Source organism: Heterocephalus glaber, unplaced genomic scaffold, assembly GCF_053883595.1.
Source record: "Heterocephalus glaber isolate CG9 unplaced genomic scaffold, H.glaber_assembly_v1.0 deba00001444, whole genome shotgun sequence".
In the NCBI taxonomy this organism is placed as follows: Eukaryota; Metazoa; Chordata; class Mammalia; order Rodentia; family Bathyergidae; genus Heterocephalus; species Heterocephalus glaber.
The window spans coordinates 8,855,971-8,879,635 of NW_028258297.1; the positions used below are offsets into that span (position 1 = coordinate 8,855,971).

Below are 23,665 nucleotides of genomic sequence, written 5' to 3' on the forward strand. Positions count from 1 at the left end.
GATGCTGGTAACTAAAAGGTTCTCCCTTTCCTAGTTTTCCCTGCATCAGAAAAAAAGTGAAGCCTACAGAAACGAGGGCCTACTTACCTGAGGCTTCTTAATGCATCGGGGAGGTGGGGGTGGGAGAGAGCAGGAGTGTCCACAGAAGGCAACTTTGTTCTCTTTCCTTGCAGTCAGGGTGCAAATGTAAAGGAGAGGATCCTAAACAAGCCCCCCCAGTTTGCTGTGGAGGAAGACCAGGCCCTTCTCCAGCTGTTTCTCCCGGGCCTCAGGATCCTCTAGCCTCTGATTTTTCCGGAACTCACGGCGGATAGAAGCAAAGTAGAAGTCCCGATCAGTGTATCGAAGCTCTCGGCCCTGGCGCAGCAGAGCCCGGTAGAGATTCAGCACCGCCTCTCGGCTCCACGGGGCCATGGGGGACAGGCTGGGGCTGGTGTCACACTCTACACAGAAGAGAATGTACAAGGCTGGAATAAGAACTAACGACATGGAGAGAATGTACAGGTCAGGGGTTTTTAATCCAGTATTCAGACTTCCAAGGTTACACTTTGACTTCACTGCAGGGCTAAGACTGGATCTTAGTCTTCCAACACTCCCTCCTGGGAAAGTACAGGTTATGGCTCATCAGGGCTTGGAAGCTGGATTGCCAGGCTGGAATCCTGGCTGTGCCACTTACTTGCTAGATGACATTGGATAAAGTTCTTAATCTCTTAAGCATTAGCTTCCTCACTTATAAAACGGAAATAATGATGACATTACAGTAACAGCAACTACTATTTTGAGAACTTCCCACCTGTAAAGCACCTGTAATAGAACTTCATCACAAAGTATAGTCCAAAGTGGCTTAAGTCAAGAACTCAGCCATATTTGAATACTAGCACCACCACTCTCATGAGCAACATTACCCTGGGCAAGTTTCCTAACCTCTCTGTGCTTGGCTCATTTCCTCTGTGCAGTGAAAATAAATCATATTTTGTCCAAATGGTTGGTCTGACCATTAAAAGAGTTAAGACACATTTAGAACAGCACTTGGCACATACTGAGCACTCTAACAAAGAAAGCTATCATTAGTGCTACCTAGCCAGGTTTGTAAACGCTCAATAAATATCACATTTAGTTATACACAAACTTCTGCCTTTCTTCAGTAACAATAAACCCTTACACAAGCACAAATGTTATCTTATCATCTGTAAAGTGCTCTATCATAGATTATTACATTTTAACTAAAAATCTATGATGCAGTCAGGATTCATAATAATAACAGTGATTGCTTACTGAGGGCTTACTCATTACCAGGCATGTTCTAAGCATATTCCACTAATAACTCACTCTATCAACAACCCCAGTCTCATCATTAACTCCAAGTGGAGTTACTCCAAGTAACTTGCGGACAGGCACACAGCTCCTGACCCCCAACTCTGCGTGCACTGTACGTGAGTTACCGTGTGCTGGGGCCTTCCCAAGTGTGCAGCACTTCTGGGCGTCCCAGGAACTTTCCCAGCAGCATGGCTGGAACATAGGGACTCAAAACTGCTGAGTGAAAGAGGAAAAACTCACAATGGCCCTTTATGGAAGAAAGGATCACCCCAGCTTCACAAAGAAATGCGCCTGAATGGGGCAGGTATTTGGAGAAAAAGGATCTGACCCTTGGGCCCAAAGGCAACTCGCCACTGCGTCCGGCCTTGCTAACTTCCAGCACGAGTTTGGGCAAGCCTCGTCTCCGTCTCTAATGGCTTCCCGTGGATAGAGAAGCAGAAAACCAACAAAGGTGCTTGATGAGGTAGAAAGTGACCGTCACGGGAAGGCTGTTGCTACAAGGTCGCCGGGCGATGGGCGGCGGAGCCCGGGCGCCCCACCTTCCTCGACCCTAGGGGCGGGACCGAGCGGGGTGCGGCGAGCCCGAGGCCAGGACAGTCCTGCTTTGGAGCCCGGAGGCCTCTGGAGGCTAGGGCTGGGACACGAAGAGCCTTCCAGGGGAAAGCGCAGGGCCGGCCCGGGGAAGCCCGGCGCCGGCCGGTAGCCAGGACCTGGGCCGGGGGGGGCGGCCAGAAGCGTCCCTTAGAGACGACGCGCGAGCCCCCAGCCCTTGGCAGTCCCATTCCTCACTCACCCGCGGGCCGCGCGCGCTACCACTCCTCGGGATTCGCCTCTCGCCCAATTCCTCTCTCTGGGTCACCCATCAACATGGCCTCTTTACTTCCGGGACATGACCTAGCGCACGTACCCGAGGGCGGGACTGAAGGGAGCACGGAGAGGAGCGGAGGCGGAAGAACTTCCGGTCTTCTCCTTCTCAACCTCCCTCCTGAGGCGGGGCCAGAAGCTTCGTTGGCCCCGCCCTCGATCGGGCTCCGCCCATCAACATTACCACGCCTCCTGGTGAGACGTCACTAGGGCGGAGCTGTTGAGGCCATGCGGGCCACGCCCGCTGCGGAGTCTGGGGCAGAGGTCCGGCTGTGGGCACGTGGGGGTCCAGAGGGAGCAGAGAGGACCGGGTGAGCATTCTCGCTTTCCCTCCCAGTGCCACCAGCCGCCAGTCCCCGGACTGTCGTGGCAGTGTGCCCAGACCCCTGCCTTGACTGCTGAAGTCTTGTGGGTCCAGAGAAAATTCTAGCTTTCACAGCCTTTGCAAGTCCACTTTGACATTTTCGTTCCTCCAAGCCGTTCCACCCCTCAGGCCTCTTGGCTCCCAGCAGACTCCTACCCTTCCCTCAAGGTCTACCCCAAATGTCCCCGCCAGAAGTTCATTTCAGCCCCTTCCTCACCCTCCTCCGACATACTTAGGTTCTTCCTTTGGGCCCCATGGAATGTCTGTACCAACACATCTCTTAACCCTATCAACAGCAAAACCTACTTACTGGACCTGTAACATGCCAGGCACTGCTCATTATCCATTTGCTTCTGTGTCTCATTAGATTTGAGGATGGGGCAATATCTCTAGGAAATCTGAAACGACCCCGCCCCAAGCCTCAGGGTCTGGCTCAGTCAAGCCAGTGATGCCTGGGGCTTTGGAGTCTGGACAGCAGCTCTGTTCCACACTTCCTAACCTTCCCCAGTCCCAGGCTGCTGTGAAGACTAAATGGTCTCCAGCAGGAGGTAGGTGGCACTCACAGAGAACCTGTCCATCCATGCCTACATCAGGGCAAAAATCTGGGGCCTCTAAAGTCCAAGGCACTGCTGTAGACACCACAGAATGACCAAGGGCTTAGAAACCAGGAGGAACTGGTGAGAGGACTTGCAGTGGGGCCTGTCTCATAAAGAGACAGTTTTCCAGGGAAGAGTATTCTGAAGCAGCACTGATGGTGAGTCAGGTCCTTAACAGGGATGACTTCTAGAGCCCAGGAGCAATGCTATAACCTGAATGGTTAAAATGATCTTTAAAAATTAAGCTTCTACAATCAGGCATGGTGGTGCACACTTATCTTCTCAGCATTCAGGGAGGAAGAGGCAAGAGGATTGCAAGTTCAGGCCCAGCCTGGGCAATTTAGCAAGACTCTTGAGTCAACCTTTTTTTCAAAGACACAAGCTGGGCATGGTGGTGCATGCCTATAATCCCAGCACTCGGTAAAATGATCACTGCAAGTTCTGAGCCCAACCTGGGCTACATAGTGAGTTCAAGGACAGCCTGAACTACATAAGGTAAGGGCAGAGCCTAATTTAATTAACTTTTAAATTCTAGTCTTGGTCATCCCGAACTGTAGTCTCCAACCTCCCCCCCCACCACCACCAGGGATCAAACTCAGGACCTTGCACTTGCAAGGCAGAGGTAGCACCACTGAGCTAAATCCCCGGCCTTCAGCCTGAACTACATAGCAAGACGCTGTCTACAAAAAAAAAAAAAATTTTTTAAACTTAAAAAAGGCTGGAGATGTGGCTTAGTGCAAAGGCCCTAGGTTCAAGTACAGGGGGGAAAAAATGAAGATTTTAGTTTAAACATAAACTCCAATTTCCTCATGCTGAAAGCATAAACCTCTCCTGCCCCCAGCCCTCTGGGCCAAAGCTTGGCCAAATCTCCATATAAAAATGTAACGGCTGTTTGTTCTACTCTACCTATAGATTGTGATAAGGAAATAATGCCTAACCAGGCAGGCCTCTGCCCTTGACCCCTCCCCGATGTTTTTGCCATAAAATGTTCTGTTCAAGAAATGTAACTGTTTGTACTGCTACATATTTCTGCCCAATATATCAAAGTGTTCCGTTCCAACAGTTTAACTGTTTGTACGTGCTGGATGTTTCTACCTAAATTTCAAGAATGCTTTGTTAACGCCACCCCTCAGGTTGGAGCTTCTTTCCATATCTCTGCCCTAGAAGGCTCCTTTCAACTTCCTTTCTCCAACTATATATGAACTCACTCTCACTATAGCTTGGGGCCCAGAATTCTGAGTGCTTAAACTCCTCTGGGCCAGTCAGCTAATAAAGTTCGGTTTTTCTCAACTCTTTGAGCGACTTTGAGACTCTGCTGTCTTCAAATTGCTATAGCTGTAATAACACTGAGCTGTCTCATTTTCCCGCAATAATTAAGTGCTTCTGTGCCCTCCAAGAGAAGGTGCAGACTAGCTACCCTCCCAATTTGACCAAATTGTAAATAAACTCACTTTCCCATGTTTTATGGGGTTGTTTTGTTTTGTTTTTGCCATTTGAGACAGGGTCTCACTTTGTAGCTCAGGCTGGCCTTCAACTATGTAGCCAAGGCTGACCTTGAACTCAAGGCAGTCTTTCTGCCTCAGCCTCCTGAATGCTGGGCTTACAGCCTTGTGCCACCACACTTGGCTTGTTTTATGGGTTTTTCTCATAACTCTCCGTGCCTGGTAAGCAGCCAAACAAACCCAGACAGCACAGGCCCAGATCCAGGCCTTTGACCAGGCCACCACTATCAGTGGCTCCTGACTTCCCCAGTAACAGGATGTGTCTGGCTGGAATAATCATGGGAAGCAGGGTGGAAGCAGGGAGGCCAGGGAAGAAGCTGTGTCACACCTCAGGCCAGAGAGGACAGTGCTGAGACCAGGGAGGTGACTGTGGAGAGGAAAATGTGATGTCACCGGGTGGGCTCTGAAGAGTTTTCCCAAAGAAGAGATGAGGTCCTCATATAGTAGGCCCACATAGTATGACTCTTGTCACAAGAAAAGAATTTCAGGACAGATTAATAAGAGGCATAGACAGACTTTATTAGGCAGAGAAAAAGAAGTACATACTCACTGGGCATGCTGGCATATGCCTATAACCCCAGCACTTGGGAGGCTGAGGCACGATGGCCCCAAGTTCAAAAGGCCAGCCTTGGCTACATAGTTATTTCAAGGACAGTCTGAACTACATAGCAAGACCCTGTCTCAAAAACATAAATATAAACAAAAACAAATCAAACAAAACAAAGCCTTAAGGGCCAGGGATTTAGCTCAGTGACACCGCTGCCTACCTCACAAGCTCCAGGTCCCAAGTTCGATCCCCAGTATTAAAAAAAAAAACCCAAAAATGAAGCCTTAAGTGGCAAGACCAGGAGCTGAGCCTGGGTCTAGAGCTCTGAACCATCTGCAGGGCAAATAAATTCAGAACCAGGCCACACAAAGTGGATAAGAAGGGGTCATCCTAGAGATTGAAATCTAAGGCCAAAGAAGCAAAGGACACTGGGGAGGAAGAGTCAGAAGAGAGGGAGGGAGGGAGAAAGGGGATGGTTATTAAGAGGCATATTAAGTCACAAGGGTCAGTTTGACATTGTCCTTCCTATTTAGTAGCTGCTCGGTAGCTGGCTGGTTCAGTAAGAGGTGGGGATAGAAGTCAGAGACTGGGAAGTCAAAGTGGGAACAGTGATTTTGCTGAGAGGTGAAAGAAGACGCAAGGACAGTTAGAGGGGACAAAAGCCCACTGTGTTGCCTCTGCTTGGTTTGGTCTGGGGGGGGGGGCACTTGTTCCAGCAGGGCAGCAGGAAAGGGCAGCCCAAGCCGCTCATCAGGCAGAGAAGCCTGTGTCTTACCAGGCCTGTTCCTTTCCTTGGCCCAGCTGGACCCCTTAAAAAATTGAGAACCTTGGTAAATGCTTCTCACTCTGAGGTGGAGGAAAATTGCTAGTGGATGATACGACATTGCTCAGTCCAGCCCACTGCCACTGCTGGAGTCATGGAAGACTTGGCTATAACCAGAGCAGGGCTGTGCTAGGCTGAGAGCCAGCCGGGGAGCCAGAAATCACTGCCCCAGAGAGAGATGCAGCCCTCTTAACTTGTGCATAAAGTTAAATTCCCTGAAAAGGAGTGTAAGGTAGATGTCTAATACTCATATTTATTTTTAAGAAGGATTTCTACTAATTAATTTTATGAGTTTTATTACAAAATGTATACTTAACAGGAAAATAAAATACCAATAAAGTATTGAGTTGGGTTTTTTTTCAGTACCAGGGATCAAACTTAGGACCTTGTGCTTGCCAGGCAGGTGCAGTGCCACTGAGCTACATCCCCAGCTTGAATTTTTAGTATTTATTGAGAGTTTATAATAAACATTGACATTTTCTTTCTTTCTTTTTTTTTTTTTTGGTACCGGGGATTGAACTCAGGTCCTTGCACTTGTAGGGCAGGCGGCATAACCACTGAGCTAAATCCCCAGCCCTACATTGACATTTTCAACATCAACTGTTTATAAAATGTAAAAAAGATGGAAATAAATTTCCATATAAACTAAAATGAAAATAAAAATAAAACTCTACAACAAAAATCTTTAATTTGCTTCCATTCTGACACATAAGGCAGTCTTCACTCGTGAAAACAGCTTGTTCTATACACAAATATTGCTTATAGTGATAGCATGTTTTGTTTTCCTGACTTTTTGTAGGACGTACTTTACATCTCACTGGCATTACACTTCTTTTAGGAGGTTCTTATTATATTATACAATGTATACTTAACAGGAAAATAAAATATCAGTAAATTAGAGTATTAAATTTTTAGAGTGTTTATAATATACACATCAGCATTTTCAACTGGTTTTTGTTCACAAAAATCTAAAAAATAACAGAAATAAATTCCTATATGAACTAAAATGAAAATAAAACTCAACAAGAAAATTTATCTTTAGGGCCAAGGATTTAGCTTAGTGGTGCTGCGCCTGCCTCACAAGTGCAAGGTCCTGAGTTTGACTCCCCGTACCAAAAAAAAAAAAAGAAAAAGGAAAATTATCCTTAGTTCAATTATGATACCTAAGGCAGTCTTCACACATGCGAACAGCATGTTCCATACACAAATATCGCTTGCAGTGATAGCATGTGCGTTTTGTTTTTCTATCTTTTTTTGTAGGACACACTTGACATCTTGCTGGTCTTGCTGTTTGGTTAGGAGGTTCTTGTGATGTTTCACCTGTCTGTTCATCAGTCTGCTCCAGGATTCTTTTGCAATCTTTGGGCTGATACATAATGTTCTTCCACTGTTGTAATTGATCTTTTATCAATTCTAGTCCCAATTCTCTAAGAAAATCCCTCTGTGATATTTTGCACTTGTTATTTTCTTTGTAAACTATGATACTGTTTATGCCTGACATGTTTAGGATCAAGTAAAACACAACCATTGGCCAACGCTTTGTGTTTCGAGAGACATCATACTCACTGCATAGCTCGTCAACAACATTTACTCCACATTTTGTTTTTTTGTAAAATGTGACGATTTCTGGCTTCATTCGTGTTGAGGATTCACTATCAATCTTATCATCATGGTGTAACGTTGACAGTATCAACACTACTTTGTTTTTCTTTGCCATATAAGAGGCCAATGTTATGTCTTTTTGAAATCCAAAGATTGTACTATACATTTCTCTATTGTGAATTTGCAACATTTTTTCAGGAATCTCTGCTTGGTTCTTGTGAATAATTCCCGTGCTGGTCAATTGGTGTTCTTTTAGCAAATGCAACATCAATGAGTAGCTAGTGAACCAACTGTCAAATGTGACATTTCGGTTACTTTTGGAAATAGGTGCCACAAGTCTACTAACAACATCATACGGTTTATTACTGCATGAATAAAGACCTGGTGGCTGAGTTCCAGGATAAATTTCTAAATTCATGGTGTAAAATGTTTTTGCATCTACCAGGGCATATATTTTTATACCATATTTGGAAGGTTTATTTGGCATATATTGCCGAAAGCTACAACGACCATGAAATGATGCAAGTTGTTCATCAATTGTCATGTATTCAGATGGTGTATAAATTGCTTGACAATTCAAAACAAAGCTTTCAAAAAATGAGCGAATAGCAGCCAAATTGTCTGCGTTTTTTCTTTCTTGGCGGGTCTTTTTGTCATCAAAACGTAGGCAATTTCGAAGGAAAGAGAATCTCTGGAGTGTCATTGTTGTTCTAAAAATCTTAACACCACAGCCATCATTTCTCCATAAATCCTTTAGATTCTCACAATTATAAAGTCCTGCTATATACAACAGACCTATGAAGGCTTTTAGTTCAGATAGTGAGGTGTCATGATAAATATGTTTTTCAGTATTACTATTGTTGCATATAGAACGTTTTAGTTGTATTTCATTATTAGTGTACTTCACAATATCTTGTAGCATATCATCCGTTACAAACAATTTCCAACACTGAATCGCAGTGTTGGCATTCTGTCCAATAGGTTTCACCCCTGGCAAGAACCTAATAACATTTTCTGAACTAGTTCTAACGTCAGATTGTTCAGGTAGATGTGACCATTTTGTACCATTTCTACTAGTCAAATATTTGTCTTCCTCATCTGAATCAAGGCCTTCATTCTCTACTTCTCTATCTGTCATTTCTTGTTCCGTCTCACTGTCGAAACTTCTTTGGCTTACATGATCCAAGTCATCATCAGTAGCCGAATCACCTGATGACTCACTTTCAACCTCCCCCCAAAGTTGTAAAAGGGGATTTTTATGCGACATTGCACTGAATTGGGCTACTTCTACAAGAAAAATCAGAAGAAAACAATAAAACAAGTTATGAATGCACAAAAATATAACATGGAGCATAAAGTGGGTAAAAACTCACCTGTTGATAATTTGGCACACGTGCATACCCCTTGCAGTTCCTCTACTACCAAGTGGGCAAACACAAAGATTGCTTCCTGTACTCCCCCTGGAGCAGCTACCGTGATGTACATCCAGCTCCTCTTCGGCTAAAGTAAATATTTTCATTAGAAAGCTAAGGTCTAGGTGTATTTCATCCAACCTTAAGCACCAAGCGTTTACCGGCCACCCAGAGGAAGGCATTCCTCCTGCTACCAAATAGGGTCAAGCCTCAGCACCTCACCCCCGCGTGACTCCACCTCCACCGCCTTCCCATCTTGCTAATACCACATTTGCAGGGCGTTGGGCGGGACCCCCTCGTATTTGGGGTGCGGGGAGGGGAGACGTGAAGGAGCCCCCAAAGCCTGGTCAGGTGTGCAAACCCCATCCCGGGAGCGCCAGAGCCTAGGGGATGCCCGCACAGGGGCCACGCGTCCCGGCCTCCAACCCAGCCTAAGCCCTCGCCGACGCAGGACGCACAGCCCGGTGAGACACCGATACTCACGCCATGGCTTAACCACTGGGGATTGCCGCTGCAGAGCCTGATGCTGCCGCCGCCGCCGCTTCAAAGGTCAAGGCTGCCGCAGGCACTACTGCCTCTAACGCGCTAAGGTGGCCGCGCCCTGCGCGAGGGCCGAGGAGACACACTGGCTGGCAGAGAGATCTACGTCTGAGCCGCGCCGCGCGGCCCGCCACTGTGCCCCAGCGATGCGCAGCAGCTGCGCCACCGGACCGCAGCGGCCACCTGAGCTTTGCCGCAGGCCCACTCGCTCGCGTCCGTCTACCGCCCCAACTCTCGGCCTTTATGTCCAAGGCGTAGGTATAAAGGGAGAGGAGTTTATCTTCAATGTCTCACGAAAAGAAAAAGGTGCATTATTTTACAGGAGGCCTACGACCAAAGAATCACGTTTCTCCCTGTTCCGCCGTAGAGCCAGAGGGATCTGTCAGACACGCTTCGCTTCCGGTGTCAGTTCCGTGGGCGGGGAAAGTCTTTCATCGCCAGCGTTTTGGTTTTGATTTTTTTTCTTGGCACTGGGGATCTAAGGTTTGCTGGGTTTTTTTTTGGTACCGGCGATCGAACTCGGGTCCTTGCGCTTGCGCAGAAGGCAGCGAAACCACTGAGCTAAATCTCCGGCCCTATCGCCAGGCCAGCGTTTTATTGCGAAGGCCAAGGCCGCTTGGTTATCGCGCGAGACGCAGGAGGGAACGCGCGTCGAGCTCATTGGTCCAAGCGTGGTGAGACCTTATCAGGGACAAGTTCTGGAGGCCTGGAGCAGTGCCGTAACCTGAGAGGTTAAAATCAGGCATGGTGGTGGACGCCTGTCTTCTCAGCATTTTGGGAAGCAGAGGCAAGAGGGTTGCAAGTTCAAGCCCAGCCTGGGCAATTTAGCAAGACTCTAACTCAAACTTTAAAAAAAAAAACACACGCTTGGCGGGGTGGCACACGGCTGTAGTCCCAGCCATCCAGAGGCTGAGGCAGGAGGATCACTGCGAATTCAAGGTCAGCGTGGGATACATAGTGAGTTCAACGACACCCTGAACTATATAGCGAGACTGTCTCATAAATAAATACAAAGACATTCTAGGATATTTCAATACAACCAGTTCAAAATGATGTATTACCCAGAATTGAAGTGTAAAGTCCTTAAAAATGAGTAATAAAATCGAGAGTGTAATCTGTCAATGAAAGTAAATTGGAACCAAAATAAAATTCAGATTTTAAAATAAATAAATAAATAAATAAATAAATAAATAAATAAATAAAATGAAAATACTGGAGTTGTGGCTCAGGGCAAAGACCCTGGATTCAGTACAAGAAAAAAGTTTAAGATTTTTTAAAAACATAAACTCCAATTTCCACATGTTGAAGGCATAAGCCTCTACCCCCTAGCCCTGACACCCCAGCCCTTTAGGCCAAAGCTCTCACAATGACTGCTCTACTCTCTCTACAGAGTGGAGTGCTTACTGCCCTCCAAGCAGAAAAGATACAGAGCAGCTACCCTCCCAATTTGACCAAATTGTAAATAAACTCACTTTCCCATGTTTTATGGGGTTGTTTTGTTTTGTTTTTGCAGTTTGAGGCAGGGTCTCACTTTGTAGCCCAGGCTGGCCTTCAACTATGTAGCCAAAGCTGACCTTGAACTCAAGGCAGTCTTTCTGCCTCAGCCTCCTGAATGCTGGGCTTACAGCCTTGTGCCACCACACTTGGCTTGTTTTATGGGTTTTTCTCATAACTCTCCATGCCTGGTAAGCAGCCAAACAAACCCAGACAGCACAGGCCCAGATCCAGGCCTTTGACCAGGCCACCACTGTCAGTGGCTCCTGACTTCCCCAGTAACAGGATGTGTCTGGCTGGAGTAATCATGGGAAGCAGGGTGGAAGCAGGGAGGCCAGGGAAGAAACTATGTCACACCTCAGGCCAGAGAGGACAGTGCTGAGACCAGGGAGGTGACTGTGGAGAGGAAAATGTGATGTCACCAGGTGGGCTCTGAAGAGTTTCCCCAAAGAAGAGATGAGGTCCTCATATAGTAGGCCCACATAGTATGACTCTTGTCACAAGAAAAGAATTTCAGGACAGATTAATAAGAGGCATAGACAGACTTTATTAGGCAGAGAAAAAGAAGTACATACTCACTGGGCATGCTGGCATATGCCTATAACCCCAGCACTTGGGAGGCTGAGGCACGATGGCCCCAAGTTCAAAAGGCCAGCCTTGGCTACATAGTGATTTCAAGGACAGTCTGAACTACATAGCAAGACCCTGTCTCAAAAAAAAGGAAAAAAGAGGGCTGGGGATTTAGCTCAGTGTTTCCACTGCCTGCCTCACAAGGGCAAGGTCCCAAGTTTGATCCTCGGTACCAAAAAAAAAAAAGTAAAAAATAATAAAAGATATGGAGTGCAATCTGGGCATCATGATTGCCCAAACCTTTGATCCTAGCACTCTGGGAGACAAAGACAGGAAGATCACAAGTTCAAGGTTCATTGCATGAGCACTATGTAGGTTGGGCCTGAAAAGTCTGTAGTCTTCTATTAGGTAGAGATTATATTGCTTACACAACAGCCTGAGCTCCCTGCTAGACTCCTTAAACACCTCTAGACAAAGAGCCCTACTCAGAATCCCCTCCCAGCCAGCAGGAGCTTTACTTCCTTGCCTTTATATCTTTTACTCTCCTGCCTTATATCTTTTAAATAAATTTGCTGGCACCCTACCTCCTCCATCCAGTTTCATTTTTCATCACCATGGTACTCAACCCCTGCATTTCGGCATCGCTGCTGTATACCAGACAGTGGAGACAGTACTTTACAAATGTAGTGAGACAGTCAATTCCATAGAAGTCTGATAAACCTGAGCTCGTTTTCTTGTAAAGTTGAAGAATGAAATTGTGGACAAAAAGGAGGAGGCTAGGGGAGTGTTTATTAGAAATATTGGAAGTGAAGTAGCTCCCAGCTGAGAGGGGTCCCAAGTGGGTCACCAGGTGTCTCTGCAATCCAGAGCTTCTTTTGGATGAGTGGGGTACAGGAAATGCTCAGTTGTTTAGTAGCCACCTATTACAGCTGGCTCTGTGGATTTAAAATGACCCAATAGGAACTCAGGCTCTCTAACCCAGTTCTTATCAGTGCTGCTGATCACCCAACTCTCAGGCCCTTTTCCTAGATAGCTGCATATTCAAAAGCTAAGTAACTATTATTTACAGCAGTATCACTAATCCAGCATCCCTGTGTAGTAGGCATCATTATTCCAGTTGTACGGATGAAAAAGCCAAGATCCAGAGCGGTTCAGTCATTTCTCTGAGGCACTGAATTAAGCACCAGAGAGGCTTGCAGTGGAACCGAAATCTATCTTCCTCCAAACTGTTCTTTCCATTCTTCCAGATTGCCCTAGTTTGCTCTTTAAAGAGATAATTTTCTGACCCAAATAAATCTAATTGGTGATATTTCCAGCTAAAAGACCAAGTTACCATTCACATCCCTCCTGCCCTTCCTGATCCATAAAATGTTATTTTTAGGAAGGAGGGATGGAGGGAGCTCCTTTGGGGGGTGGATCTGCCCTTAAAATCAGGCCCCCAAGTCATCTTGACCTTCAGAATTCTCTTCTTTGTCTCAGAAGGCCACTTCCTGCCCCCAGTGCTCCCATGACAATGTGGAGTGGGCAGTAAAGGGGCATGTGGTGCCCAGCTGTGTCCACAGGGCCTTGTAGGCCAGAGGCCCCCCAGTCTCAGGACTCTGCTGGGTTTCATGGGACAAGCAGCGTTCTGGGGTCTCTTGGACTGATACTGCCATGAAGGACTCAACGGACAGGCTGAGCCCCAATCTGTCCTTAGGTCACTGCAGCACCCACTTGAGGGACTCAGCAGCTGACAGCAAGCTTTGACCCTTATTAAGCTCTTCCTGTGTGCCAGTGCTGAAATGTACCAATCCCCTAATCCTTGGCACACATCTATAGGGCTAAAAAGCCTGCCATGGTCCCTTTATTCCAGGAAGTGGGAGCTTTTTTTTTTTTTTTTGCATGCTTGCTAGCACGTTTGAGCAATGTCTGCCCTTCGTTTCCTTAAATCCTCGGTTAGCACAGACTGGGAAATGGAAGGGACCCCTCAGAGTGCCATTCAGCTCTGTGAGAGGAAAGGTAACACTCCAGTGACCACTCCTGGTGACCTCTTAGAATTAAATGAAGTAATCTATGTAGTATGCGATTTTTTTTAAAATGCAATAAATTTTTAAATAATTTATTTGGTTTTTTTTGTTTTGTTTTGTTTTTGGTACCGGGGATCGAACTCTGGTCCTTGGGCTTGCAGGGCAGGCAGCAGAACCATTGAGCTAAATCTCCGGCCAAAATAATTTATTATAGTAAAAGATACATTGCCATTAATCCCCTCAGAATACTGCCCCACACTTCAAACACACTTATCCCATTGTTCTTGCCACTTTCTGAAGTGGTTCTGGAAGTCTTCTTTTGTGTCTTTAATTGTGCTGTTATGGCTGCCTCAGTGTCCTAAATCCATTCAAAATGTTTACCTTTCACGGTCATTTTGACTTTGGGAAAGAGCCAGAAGTTGCAGGGTGCCATATCCAGTGAATAATGTGGATGAGGACACACCATGTTTTTAGGAGCCTGCGTTTCTGTTGAATGAAACGCAACAGCAGCATTCACCATATTTTTGACCACACTTCCTAAAGACACTCTGGAAAGACTTAGAGAACTGTTTCAGAAAGTGGCAAGAACAATGGGATAAGAGCATTCAAAGTGAGGCGGAGTATTTTGAGGAGGATTAAAGGCAATGTGTCATGTCTTTTATTGTGATTTTTTTTTTTATAGAGCCTTGCTATGTAGTTCAAACTAGGCTTGAACTCATGGTAATCCTCCTGCCTCATCCTCCCTAGTGCTAGGATTACATACATGTACCACCATGCCTTTATTGTGAATGTTTGTTTTTGAGACAGGCTTTCCCGGGATTATAGGTGTGTACGACCACACCCAGCTTGACATACATCCTTTAACACCCACGGCAGCCAACACTTCCAGGCAGGAGTTGTCATTCCCACTGACCAGATGCTAAGTCTCAGGGGCCCATCCAGGTCACATGATTAACAGCTGGGGACCTGGAGCTCCAGCACTGGGCTGCTCATCATACTCATCCCTGGCACACAGTAGGCATCCAACAGTGGTGGCTGCCATTAGTGTTCAAGGGTCCCTGCAGATTCCAGATGAGCTAAAGGGGTCAATGAGGTGTTATGGGGTGGAGAATACAGAAATGGGAGGGGAGCCTTGAAGGGGACACTGAGATCCATTCTGGCTCCACAGTGTCCAAGGTGACACTGGTATCTGGGGGGCCAGTCCAGAAGGCTGCTACATGCTCAGGAGAAATGACTTTCTGGAAAGAGGAAGGCAGCCTTATTGGTGAGAGGCAGGTGCTGGAACCACTGAGCCAAATCCCTGGCCCTTCTCTGGTGAGCACTGAGAAATACAGGCTGAGCAGTGGCCCAGGACCATGCCCTGGGGAGCCCCCTTATTGGTGGGGTGCAGGAGAGAAATAAGCCCAGGGAAGCAACTGGGAGGGAATGCCAGGGAGGGACAGAAAGACAATCACCATGGGACAGGTGAGTCACAGAGGGAAGAAGACTGAAGAAGGGGGCACGTGACTTGTGTCACATGTAACACATCAAAGGAGACAGAGTGAGCTGACACATTCACACAGCTGTCACCATCAAGCCTATCCAAGCCCTCAGCAGCCTCACAAACACCTGTGATGGTCTGAGCCATGAAGATCTCCATCCTCCAGTAGGGACCCAGGAGAGGAAGCTAGCCATGGCCCAGTACTTGGTGAAAGGCCTGATGGGAGCAGCTGAGATACCAAGGGTCACATTTGTGCCTTACATTTCTTTTGAGGAACCAGATTCTACTCCAATATGCCTCTAGTTTCACAGATGTCTTCAGAAATGTTCATATGACTCCATTAAAGTCAATGAGATCCAGGCCCAGGACTTTTAGGGAGAAGATATCTATTTCTTCTGTGCTGAGTATGAATCTGAGATGGCGTGGAGACCAGAGCTGCTGCAATCATCTTGTAGACAGGAGAGGTTCTACAGTTTGGATAAGTATCCCCAAAGGCCCATGCATGAAAGGTTTGTGACAATATTGGGAGATGAAACTTTTAGGAGGTGGAGCCTAGTGGAAGGAAGTTCGGTCATTGGGGATGGCCCCTGGAAGGGACTATTAGGACCCCAGCCCCTCCTCTCTCTTTCTCTCTTTGCTTCTTGGCCACCATCTCACCACAGGCCCAAAAGCAATGAAACAGCAATCGTGGACTGAAACCTCTGAGACCTTGAACCAAAATAAACCTTTCCACCCTAACCGTTGATTATCTCAGGTGTTTTGTTGCAGCAATGGAAAGTTGGCTAATGTAAAGGGTAAACCTTTGTGAGAACAGGGACATACAAGTTGGGAAGTGGAGCTGAATGAACCACAGAGAGAGGCAGATGACATTGTGACAATGAGCTCAGCCTCAAGCTGCAACAGAAGCCAGCCATTAGTCCTAAACTTTACTGATAGCAAGCCAGTAAATTCCTTCTCTGCCTTACTAGTTTGGGTTGGCTCTTTTGTCACTCACTAAAAGCAACATGTATCAGTTATGTATGACCACAATTCCGCTGTGTAACAAACTACTCCGCAGGTCAGGGGCTTAAAGTAATTGAGTTCATGAGCCTAGATCACTGTGCAGGCCAGACTTGACCTAGCAGTTCTGGTCTCAGATGGGCTACCACACACATTGGTCAGCTGGGAAGATAGGACAAGCTGGCCACACCTCAAAGCCACAGAGATTTGTGTTACTGTTAGCATTTTGTCTCTAGAAGCTCTTTGGAGTTTAGAACAGGTGCTTGAAAAGTGGTTTATGATACTGCTGCAGGGTTAGGCTGCCAATGCTGTGGAAGGATAGGGTTGCAAGGAATTAGGGGTGCAGGAGATAAGCCAGTTTTGTGCAGGTTGTCACTGGATTGGGTTTGCTTAAGTTTTCCTTGGGATTATGTGGGACTGCATAACCTTTGTTCCTTTTCTCCAGCCCCATTGTGATTAAATGTGAGTTAATGGATAAAGATGCTTGTTGGTTTGGGGACACTAGATAAAATCTGTAACAGACCTAAAGTCCCAAAGTAAACTACTCAACTCCTTGTTTGCCTGGAACTGATGTTCCGGAAACCACAATCTATAGAACAAGCTGCAAATGTCTGCTGACCATCAATATGTGACAGTCGACCACTAACCTTTGTCCCCTTTTCTTTAATTCTATATGTTAACTTCCCCCTCAACCCCCTATAAGAACAGCCTCGGACTCTGAGCCAGTTACTTCTCTAAGCTATTTTGCTTTGGGAGTGCCATCTGGCCGACTAATAAAGGTCTGTTTTATTTTCCAACTTGTCCGGTGTGTTCCTTCCTGGGTGTTCTTCGCTGCAGTCAGCTCCTCAGAGCGTTTGGTAAGGCCCTCGGTCTTACATTTAGACCCAGGCAACGCATTTTGGCAGCTGGTCTCTAATATTCTCGACCCTCATTTCAGTGAGATTGGAGTTCCTGTCTGCAGAGGTGTCTTTCCACGTTCTGGTTTGGATATGAAATGTCCCCAAGAGCTCATATGTTGAGGGTTTGGTCCCCATGGCAATAGGATTCAGAGGTAGGACCAGTGAAAGGTGATTGGATCTAGAGGGCTCTGACCTCATCGATGGACTAATCCACTGATGGATGGATAATTCAGTGGATTTTCGGGAGGTGGTAGAAGCCTGATTGGAGGAAGGAGGTCCTTGGTGTGCCCTTGAAGACTCTACTGGCATAAAATAAGCACTTAATGTATAATGTCTGTAAATATTGAAAGTGATTAGAATGATTCACCATAGCACATGACTTAAAAATTATAAACTTAGAAGGATAAACTTAAGTCATTTGTAGAAAAATGGACGCACCTTGAGACCATAATGTTAAGTGACATCAATCAGATACATAAGGCCGGGGATTTAGCTCAGCAGTTCTGCCGCCTGCCTGGAAAGCACAAGGTCCCAAGTTCGATCCCCCATACCAAAAAAAAAATCAATCAGACACATAAGCTTGAATATCACATGGTTTCTTACATGAGAAACTCAAGGTATAAAAACAAAACAAAAGATAGGTCATAGAAAGTAGGGTGACAGGGCCAGGGATTTAGCTCAGTGGTTTCGGCTGCCTGCTGCGCAAGCACAAGGACCTGAGTTCGATCCCTGGTAACAAAAAAAAAAAAAAAAAAAAGAAAGTAGGGCGACAGATCCTTCTCACATGGGAAGAGGACCAAGAGATGGAGAGAGGGAAGAAGGTGGGGAGAAAAGGATGGAAAATAAGTAATTTAGGGCTGGGGGTGTAGCTCAGTGGCACTGCGCCGGCCTTGCAAGTGCAAGGTCCTGAGATCAATCCCTGGTACCAAAAAAAAAAACTTAGATCCCCACAAGGAATGTAAACATTATGTACTGCAAACATGCACTAAGATTTTTTTAAAAAAGAAAAAGAAAAAGAAAACAAAATTTAAAAAAGGGCAACCCATGGGAAGAGGACCAAGAGATTGGGGGGGCAGGGCTTAAAAATTAAGATGTACTTGTACCAACTCCACACAATGAATGTAATCCTTGTGCGCTGCAAACATGTACTAATGTAAATACAAATGTTAGAGAGCTGTAAACTTGACCGAGTTTAAATGATGAGTAGGTCACCATCCCTCTTCTGGCTAGGTAGGAGTGTCTAATCTCCAATCCCTCCATTCTGTGGAATCCAATCCTGCTCCCTGTCCACCCCCAGCATCTACAGCAGCTTCTTCCTGGGCTTTGGGAGTGTGGCCAGCAGCCCAAGGTCCCTCCCAGCCCTCAGGTGATACCGTTAAGCACAGGAAGTGCTTGGCACTTGGCGACTGCTCAGGAGACATTAATCCCTGCCCGGGGCCAACACTGCTGACATTTCAGAGGTTCCCCAGCTACCCCACAGGGAACCCAGGCAGAGCTCAGAGTGCCTCTTCTGCCCACCTCTGAGGTGCTCCTCAGGACATACCTGGTGGCCCTAGAACAAATGAGTGCAACCAATTGGACAAGAGGAGGCCTCCAGGAAGCCCCTTAGATTCTAGGCTGGAGGCACAGTCATCGCACAAGTCCAAGGCCAGCTCCCTGGAAAGGAGATGGCTGCTCTTGGACAGGAAGCCACCTGCTCCTTCCCCTCCCTGTCCCTGAGCACCCACAAACCAGCCACACACACATCCCTCAGACTTCACAGCTGTTTTTATTATTAATATTATCTTCTCCTTTAAGCATCCCTTTAAGGGTGAAATGAAATCCAACCATTTACAGAGAAAATGATTTCAGAATGTACATATTGATTTTCCTTTACAAAAAAAATAATGCTATTATCATCTGTGTCCTTAAATTATACATTTCACAGGGCCCTGCCTTCTGCGTGGGCAAGTCCCATGTCCCCACGCTGACTCTCACCTCTGTCCCCAAGGCTCTCCTGTGCCCACCCTGGAACTGATGTGACCATATTTGGATGAGGCCAGCTGGATGCTTGGCATGGACAGGCCTCCTTGGGGCTAGAGGTTCCCAGGAAAGACATCTGGATACGGTGACAGGGCGGCAGTGTGCCAGTGTTCACATTCAGTTTGGTTTTCCTTCATGTGGGGGAGTGGCCCTGGCACCCCATCCCCACTTCCCAGTGTATGCTCTGGTTATATGGGAAACTCTTCCACCTCACAATGTGCCCCTCCTCCCTCCCCGCTGGGTCTAAACCCTGGTAGCCCTGAGCCTCTCTGTCTTCCTTCCCTGCTTCAGGCCTGCCCACTGCAGCTGCTCTAAGGCCAGCTCCCATCACGCCTGCACCAGACACATCCTCCAGCTCTCTTGACCCATCAGGAATCTCCCCAATGAGACCCTCAGAAAAAGTCCCGTTGGAGCTGGGGGAGGGGGGACAAAGCTGGGGCCCAAAGGGGCTGAGAAGGTAGAGGACTCTCAGTGGCACAGCCTCAGGGTGGGAGGATTCTCATTCCTCAGACTGAAAGACAGACAGACAGACAGACCCTGCGTCCCTTTTCATCTTGCTTTCTAGGCTCCCCAGTGGCTTCTTGCCTCAGTCACCTTGGGAAGTAGGCTCTAAGACCTGGGAAAAAGGACACCTGGGCCGGGGCTCCTAATCCCACAGGCAGGCATCTATGTACAGGGACACATAGATACAGACATGTACAAATACACACCAAGCATGCACCCATGCCCATAAATATACACGCACACACTCATAGAAATGGACCATTCCACAGGCAGCCTCCGCACACTGGCCTTGCAGGGAATGTCTGGGGGAAAACAGGGAGGGGCATTCTCTCCTGGTCACACACCTGCCACTGCCACAGCATCCGGCCCTGGGCAGACAGGGAGAGGAGCAAGAGCAGGATCGTACAACTATAGCAGCCATTTCTACCCCTCCCCCAGAAGTCTGCTTATTCCCCTCATCCACCCTCTTCTTCACTGATAGATCTCCCAAGTTGAGGTCTGGCACAAGGCAGTTTCCCAGTTTCCCTTGCAGCTATATTTATATGACCATGTGACTTAAGTTCTGGCCAATAAGAAGCCATCAGAAGTAATTGTGCCATTTCTAGCTCAGGCCACAACAAGAAAGGGTGTGCACTTCCTTGCCTTTCTCTGGTTTGGGATGCGTAAGTGGCTGGAGCAGACACTCTGTATCCAAAATTGGAAGGTGTGAATGAAGGGAAGTAGAGCTGCCCTACTAGTTCTAGATCACCTCCCTCTAGACAATTTAATTAGAACAAGCTTCTGTCTTACACAAACCTCCGTATTTCACGGTCTCTTAATTACAGCAGCTTAGAATCTACTCCAACAAATTACATTCCTTACCCCCACAAGGCAAACTAAGAGGAATGGGTTGACATATAACTGGCCTTAATGTCCCTTCTTGGGCCTAGGAGAGCCTCGTGGCTCCTTCCTGGCCCCTTCCCAGCCCCAAGGAGCGGCCTAAGTGATTCCTCCTGGGGTCGTGGTGAGCTTGGGGTGGTGGGTGCTGGCCACAGGGGGCGACAGGAAGGGAGAGGCAGAATGATGAAGGGTCTCAAGTCCATCTTCGCCTCCCCATGCCCCAGGGCACACCTGCCACACTGGCTGTCCATACAGTCTCCAGCGTCCACCACACCCTGAGGACTGACTCCTGCAAGCGGTTGGGCACGCAGCCCACACAACAGCAATGTACAGTAAAAAGGAACGTCAAGGCCAGTTTTGAAACCAGAAGGAGGCATCCCCAGGGTTTGCCTCATGCCTTTGTCAGCTTACAAGGGACAGAAGCCTGACAGCCTCGGGCACCGTCCTCCCAGCTGGGTGACATCCTGTAGGGCAGTGGGTGAGGCTTCCTCCCCCTCTGAGCCAGCACTTCTGAGGGCACCACAAGGTGTCCAGCAGCACCCCTTCCCTGCTAGGTGATCCCCTTACTCCCTCACCCAAATGCATCTATTGCAGAGCCAGACCTGACATGGCCCCTCCCCAGTGCAGGTCCAGAGCCCTGAGATGCCAAAGTAGACTTCCCTCCACCAGTCGCAGCCCCGCAGGGTGACCCTGGAGGTCAAACAGGCTTCCTTCCCTCCCCCTCCCCTCCCGGCTCCCAGGACCCATGGAGCACTCTCCAGTGGCACCTCCTGGCCACAGCACTCTTGGTAGCAAAAGGGCTGCATAGATGTCTGGGCTTGCTCCCTTCTCTTGGCAGCAAGGGAGGTGTTTTGTTTTGTTTTGTTTTGTTTTGTTTAGCTGAAAAACCTAATCCTTGATTCATAAGGGCTTGAGTAGGGAAAAGCCCACCCGAGCCCACCCACCCAGGCCTGGTCTCTCAAGATCCTCCGGCAGGAAGAGGCTAAAGGTAATGCCAAGGGTAGCCACCACCCCACCGGGCCAGGGACCCTGGAGATCCCGCAGCCTCAGCCTTCAACCGTGTCCAGTTTGTCCCTGGCTGCGGGTGGCCGGCCCTCAGTGCCCTTGTTCCTGCGCCCGCCCACCGCAGTGCTCTTGGGCGCCTGGTAGGGGTTGTCCAGCAGGTAACGGAACTGGTCGTAGTTCTTGAGCAGGTACTTGGGGGCATACATGTGCTCACTGGGGTCTGCGGGTGGGTACTCCTGTTGTGTGCCATCAAACCAGCCGCCGGTTCGGATCAAGCTCCGGATGTAATTGAGGTCCCGCTTGTCCTCATAGTCACCCCAGCGGGGAAAGTCACCGTTCTGGGCGGACACTAGTTTGAAGTAGATGCCCTCGGGCGTGAAGCACCAGGAGCAATGCCAGCCAGCAAAGTGCAGGGGGCTGCCCAGTGACCACTGCACCAGGATGTGGCCCGTGCGGTTTTCGTATTGGCGGAAGTTGGGCATGGTGTAGTATTGGCGGCGGCGCAGGCGGATGCCATCCAGCCCGTACACGGCCTGCAGCATATCCACCGTGCAGCCAGACACCACCTCCAGGGTGCCCGGCTGCTTCCAGAAGAAGCCGTAGAGCGACTTGCGCATGTGGAAGGCGAAGGGCTCCGTCCAGCCATCATAGAGCTTGAGGAAGAGCACACCGTCGCGTGCAGGGATCTCGTCGGCATCATCGATGATGAAGACGTCGTCTGGCCGAAGGTTGCGCAGGCGCGAGACCCCGTCCTGGGTCAGGAAAGTCCGCAGGTAGTCGTCAGCAATCCAGCCGTCCTGCCGGCCCCCGGGCGGGAAGTGGTCCAGGAAGACGTAGAGCACCTTGTGGCGGATGTACTCGAAGGTGCCGTTGGTCAGCATCTCGCGGAACTTGAGCGGCCGCGGCTCCCCGTAAGCCGTGAAGTTGGACTCGCACACCACGAAGGCGTCCACCACGTCGCCCAGCTCGTGGAAGCGCACATCGAGCAGGTCGAACTCGTGGTTGATGTTGATGGCGTTGATGACCCGCCGCGGCACCTCCCTGGGCACCAGGCGCTCCTTGGTGGGCAGGTTGGAGTACTGCACCACGGTGGGCACTCCGCAGCTGGGCCCGTGCCAGCCCGGGAGGCACACGCACTCCACCCACTTGCGCCGTGCACCCCGGCTGCTGCCCGCGTGCTCCCGGGCACTCAGCACGTGCCGCGGGGGGCGCCGTGCCGGACCCCGGGCTCCCGAGGAGCCGTCAGCGCCCTCAGGCTTCTCCTCTGGCCGCCCCGAGGGCGGCTTCTCCAGCATCTTGGTACCTGGTTTGAAACACACGCCGCCGGCTTTGGTGCGCACGAAATACTCGGTGGTGTCCTCGGGCAGCACGAAGTCCACCCGATGGAGCTCCTCGGTCGCCCTGCTGGGGGACAGCGGCTGGAGCAGGGGCGAGTGAGAGTACAGCGGGGTTCGCAGCAGGCCAGGGCCCCCCGGCTCGGGGCTGGCCTGGGGGGTGACAGGGGCATTGTTCCAGAAGAAGCTTGACACGAGGTTAGGGCTGAGGGAGGCCAGTTCCCGCGGAAAGGTGACATAGGACAGGGTCTTAAAGAAGTGTAGGAAGGAGATGAGGCAGAGACCGGCCATACAGAACACGAGAAAGAGCTTGTAGCGTCTCATCTTCATCCTGCGGGAGAGGGAGCGCAAAGGTCAGGGCAGCCTGAGGCGCTTCTCGAGGGTCATGGTGCCGGGTATGGTGGCACACACCTGTATTCCCGGCATTTGGGAGGCTGAGGCAGGAGTGACACCAGGAATCTGAGCCTAGCCTGGGCTAGTGAGTTCAGGGCCAGCCAGACACGGTCTCAAAAAAAAAAAGATAGATAGATAGATAGATAGATAGATAGATAGATATACACACATATATATAAATATATGTATATACACATATATATAAATATATGTATATGTATATGTATATACTTGAGGTTAGCGTTATGGGTGACACGGCCTCAGAAGCTTTGGTGCCACCACCCATCCTTTGTTGATATTTTTGTGGGGGGGTTTTGGTACTGGGGATTGAACTTGGGACCTTGCGCTTTCGAGGCAGGCGGTGGAACCACTGAGCTAAATCCTCAGCCCAACCACCCCTCCTTTGAGAAGCTCCTGCATGAAGTCCCTCACCTCCTGCTCCCACACCCCTTCCCCCAGAGACCTCCAGCCCCCATAAGCACCTCTGCAGCCTGAGACTCCACTTGGCCGCCC

General features: G+C 48.7%; 2 protein-coding genes across 7 annotated transcripts in view; both read right to left on the reverse strand.

The window, feature by feature from the left end:
• Window positions 1-201: 201 nt before the first annotated feature.
• Miurf (mitochondrial elongation factor 1 upstream open reading frame) lies at window positions 202-10,643 on the reverse strand. 4 transcript variants are annotated; one of them, XM_087213861.1, is made up of 3 exons: window positions 9,511-10,643; window positions 8,989-9,115; window positions 202-443 (listed from the first exon to the last, which is right to left on the reverse strand). In XM_087213861.1, exons 2-3 carry the CDS (start codon window positions 9,098-9,100, stop codon window positions 202-204), a joined length of 354 nt encoding a protein of 117 aa, XP_087069987.1. In that variant the 5' UTR covers window positions 9,101-9,115; window positions 9,511-10,643. The 4 variants fall into 4 exon arrangements, with proteins under 4 accessions (XP_087069987.1, XP_087069988.1, XP_087069990.1 ...); XM_087213862.1 differs by lacking the exons at window positions 8,989-9,115; window positions 9,511-10,643 and adding an exon at window positions 2,111-2,346; XM_087213864.1 differs by lacking the exons at window positions 8,989-9,115; window positions 9,511-10,643 and adding an exon at window positions 1,646-2,080.
• Window positions 10,644-11,588: 945 nt separating this feature from the next.
• Window positions 11,589-23,665, reverse strand: part of Mgat3 (beta-1,4-mannosyl-glycoprotein 4-beta-N-acetylglucosaminyltransferase) — a 38,542-nt gene continuing 26,465 nt past the window's right edge. For all 3 annotated transcript variants that reach the window (XM_021258974.2, XM_004845573.4, XM_004845572.3), the window contains exon 2: window positions 11,589-23,090. In XM_021258974.2, the coding sequence (XP_021114633.1) occupies window positions 21,467-23,090 (1,624 nt within the window). In that variant the 3' untranslated portion in view covers window positions 11,589-21,466. The remainder of the gene's footprint in view (window positions 23,091-23,665) is intronic.

Excerpts from the sequence above, each read along its gene's own strand:
- Miurf (XM_087213861.1), bottom strand. The coding sequence starts at position 9,100 with ATGTACATCACGGTAGCTGCTCCAGGGGGAGTACAGGAAGCAATCTTT. Across the intron at positions 444-8,988 it reads GTGTGCCAAATTATCAACAG|AGTGTGACACCAGCCCCAGC; the intron begins GTGAGTTTTTAC and ends TCTTCTGTGTAG.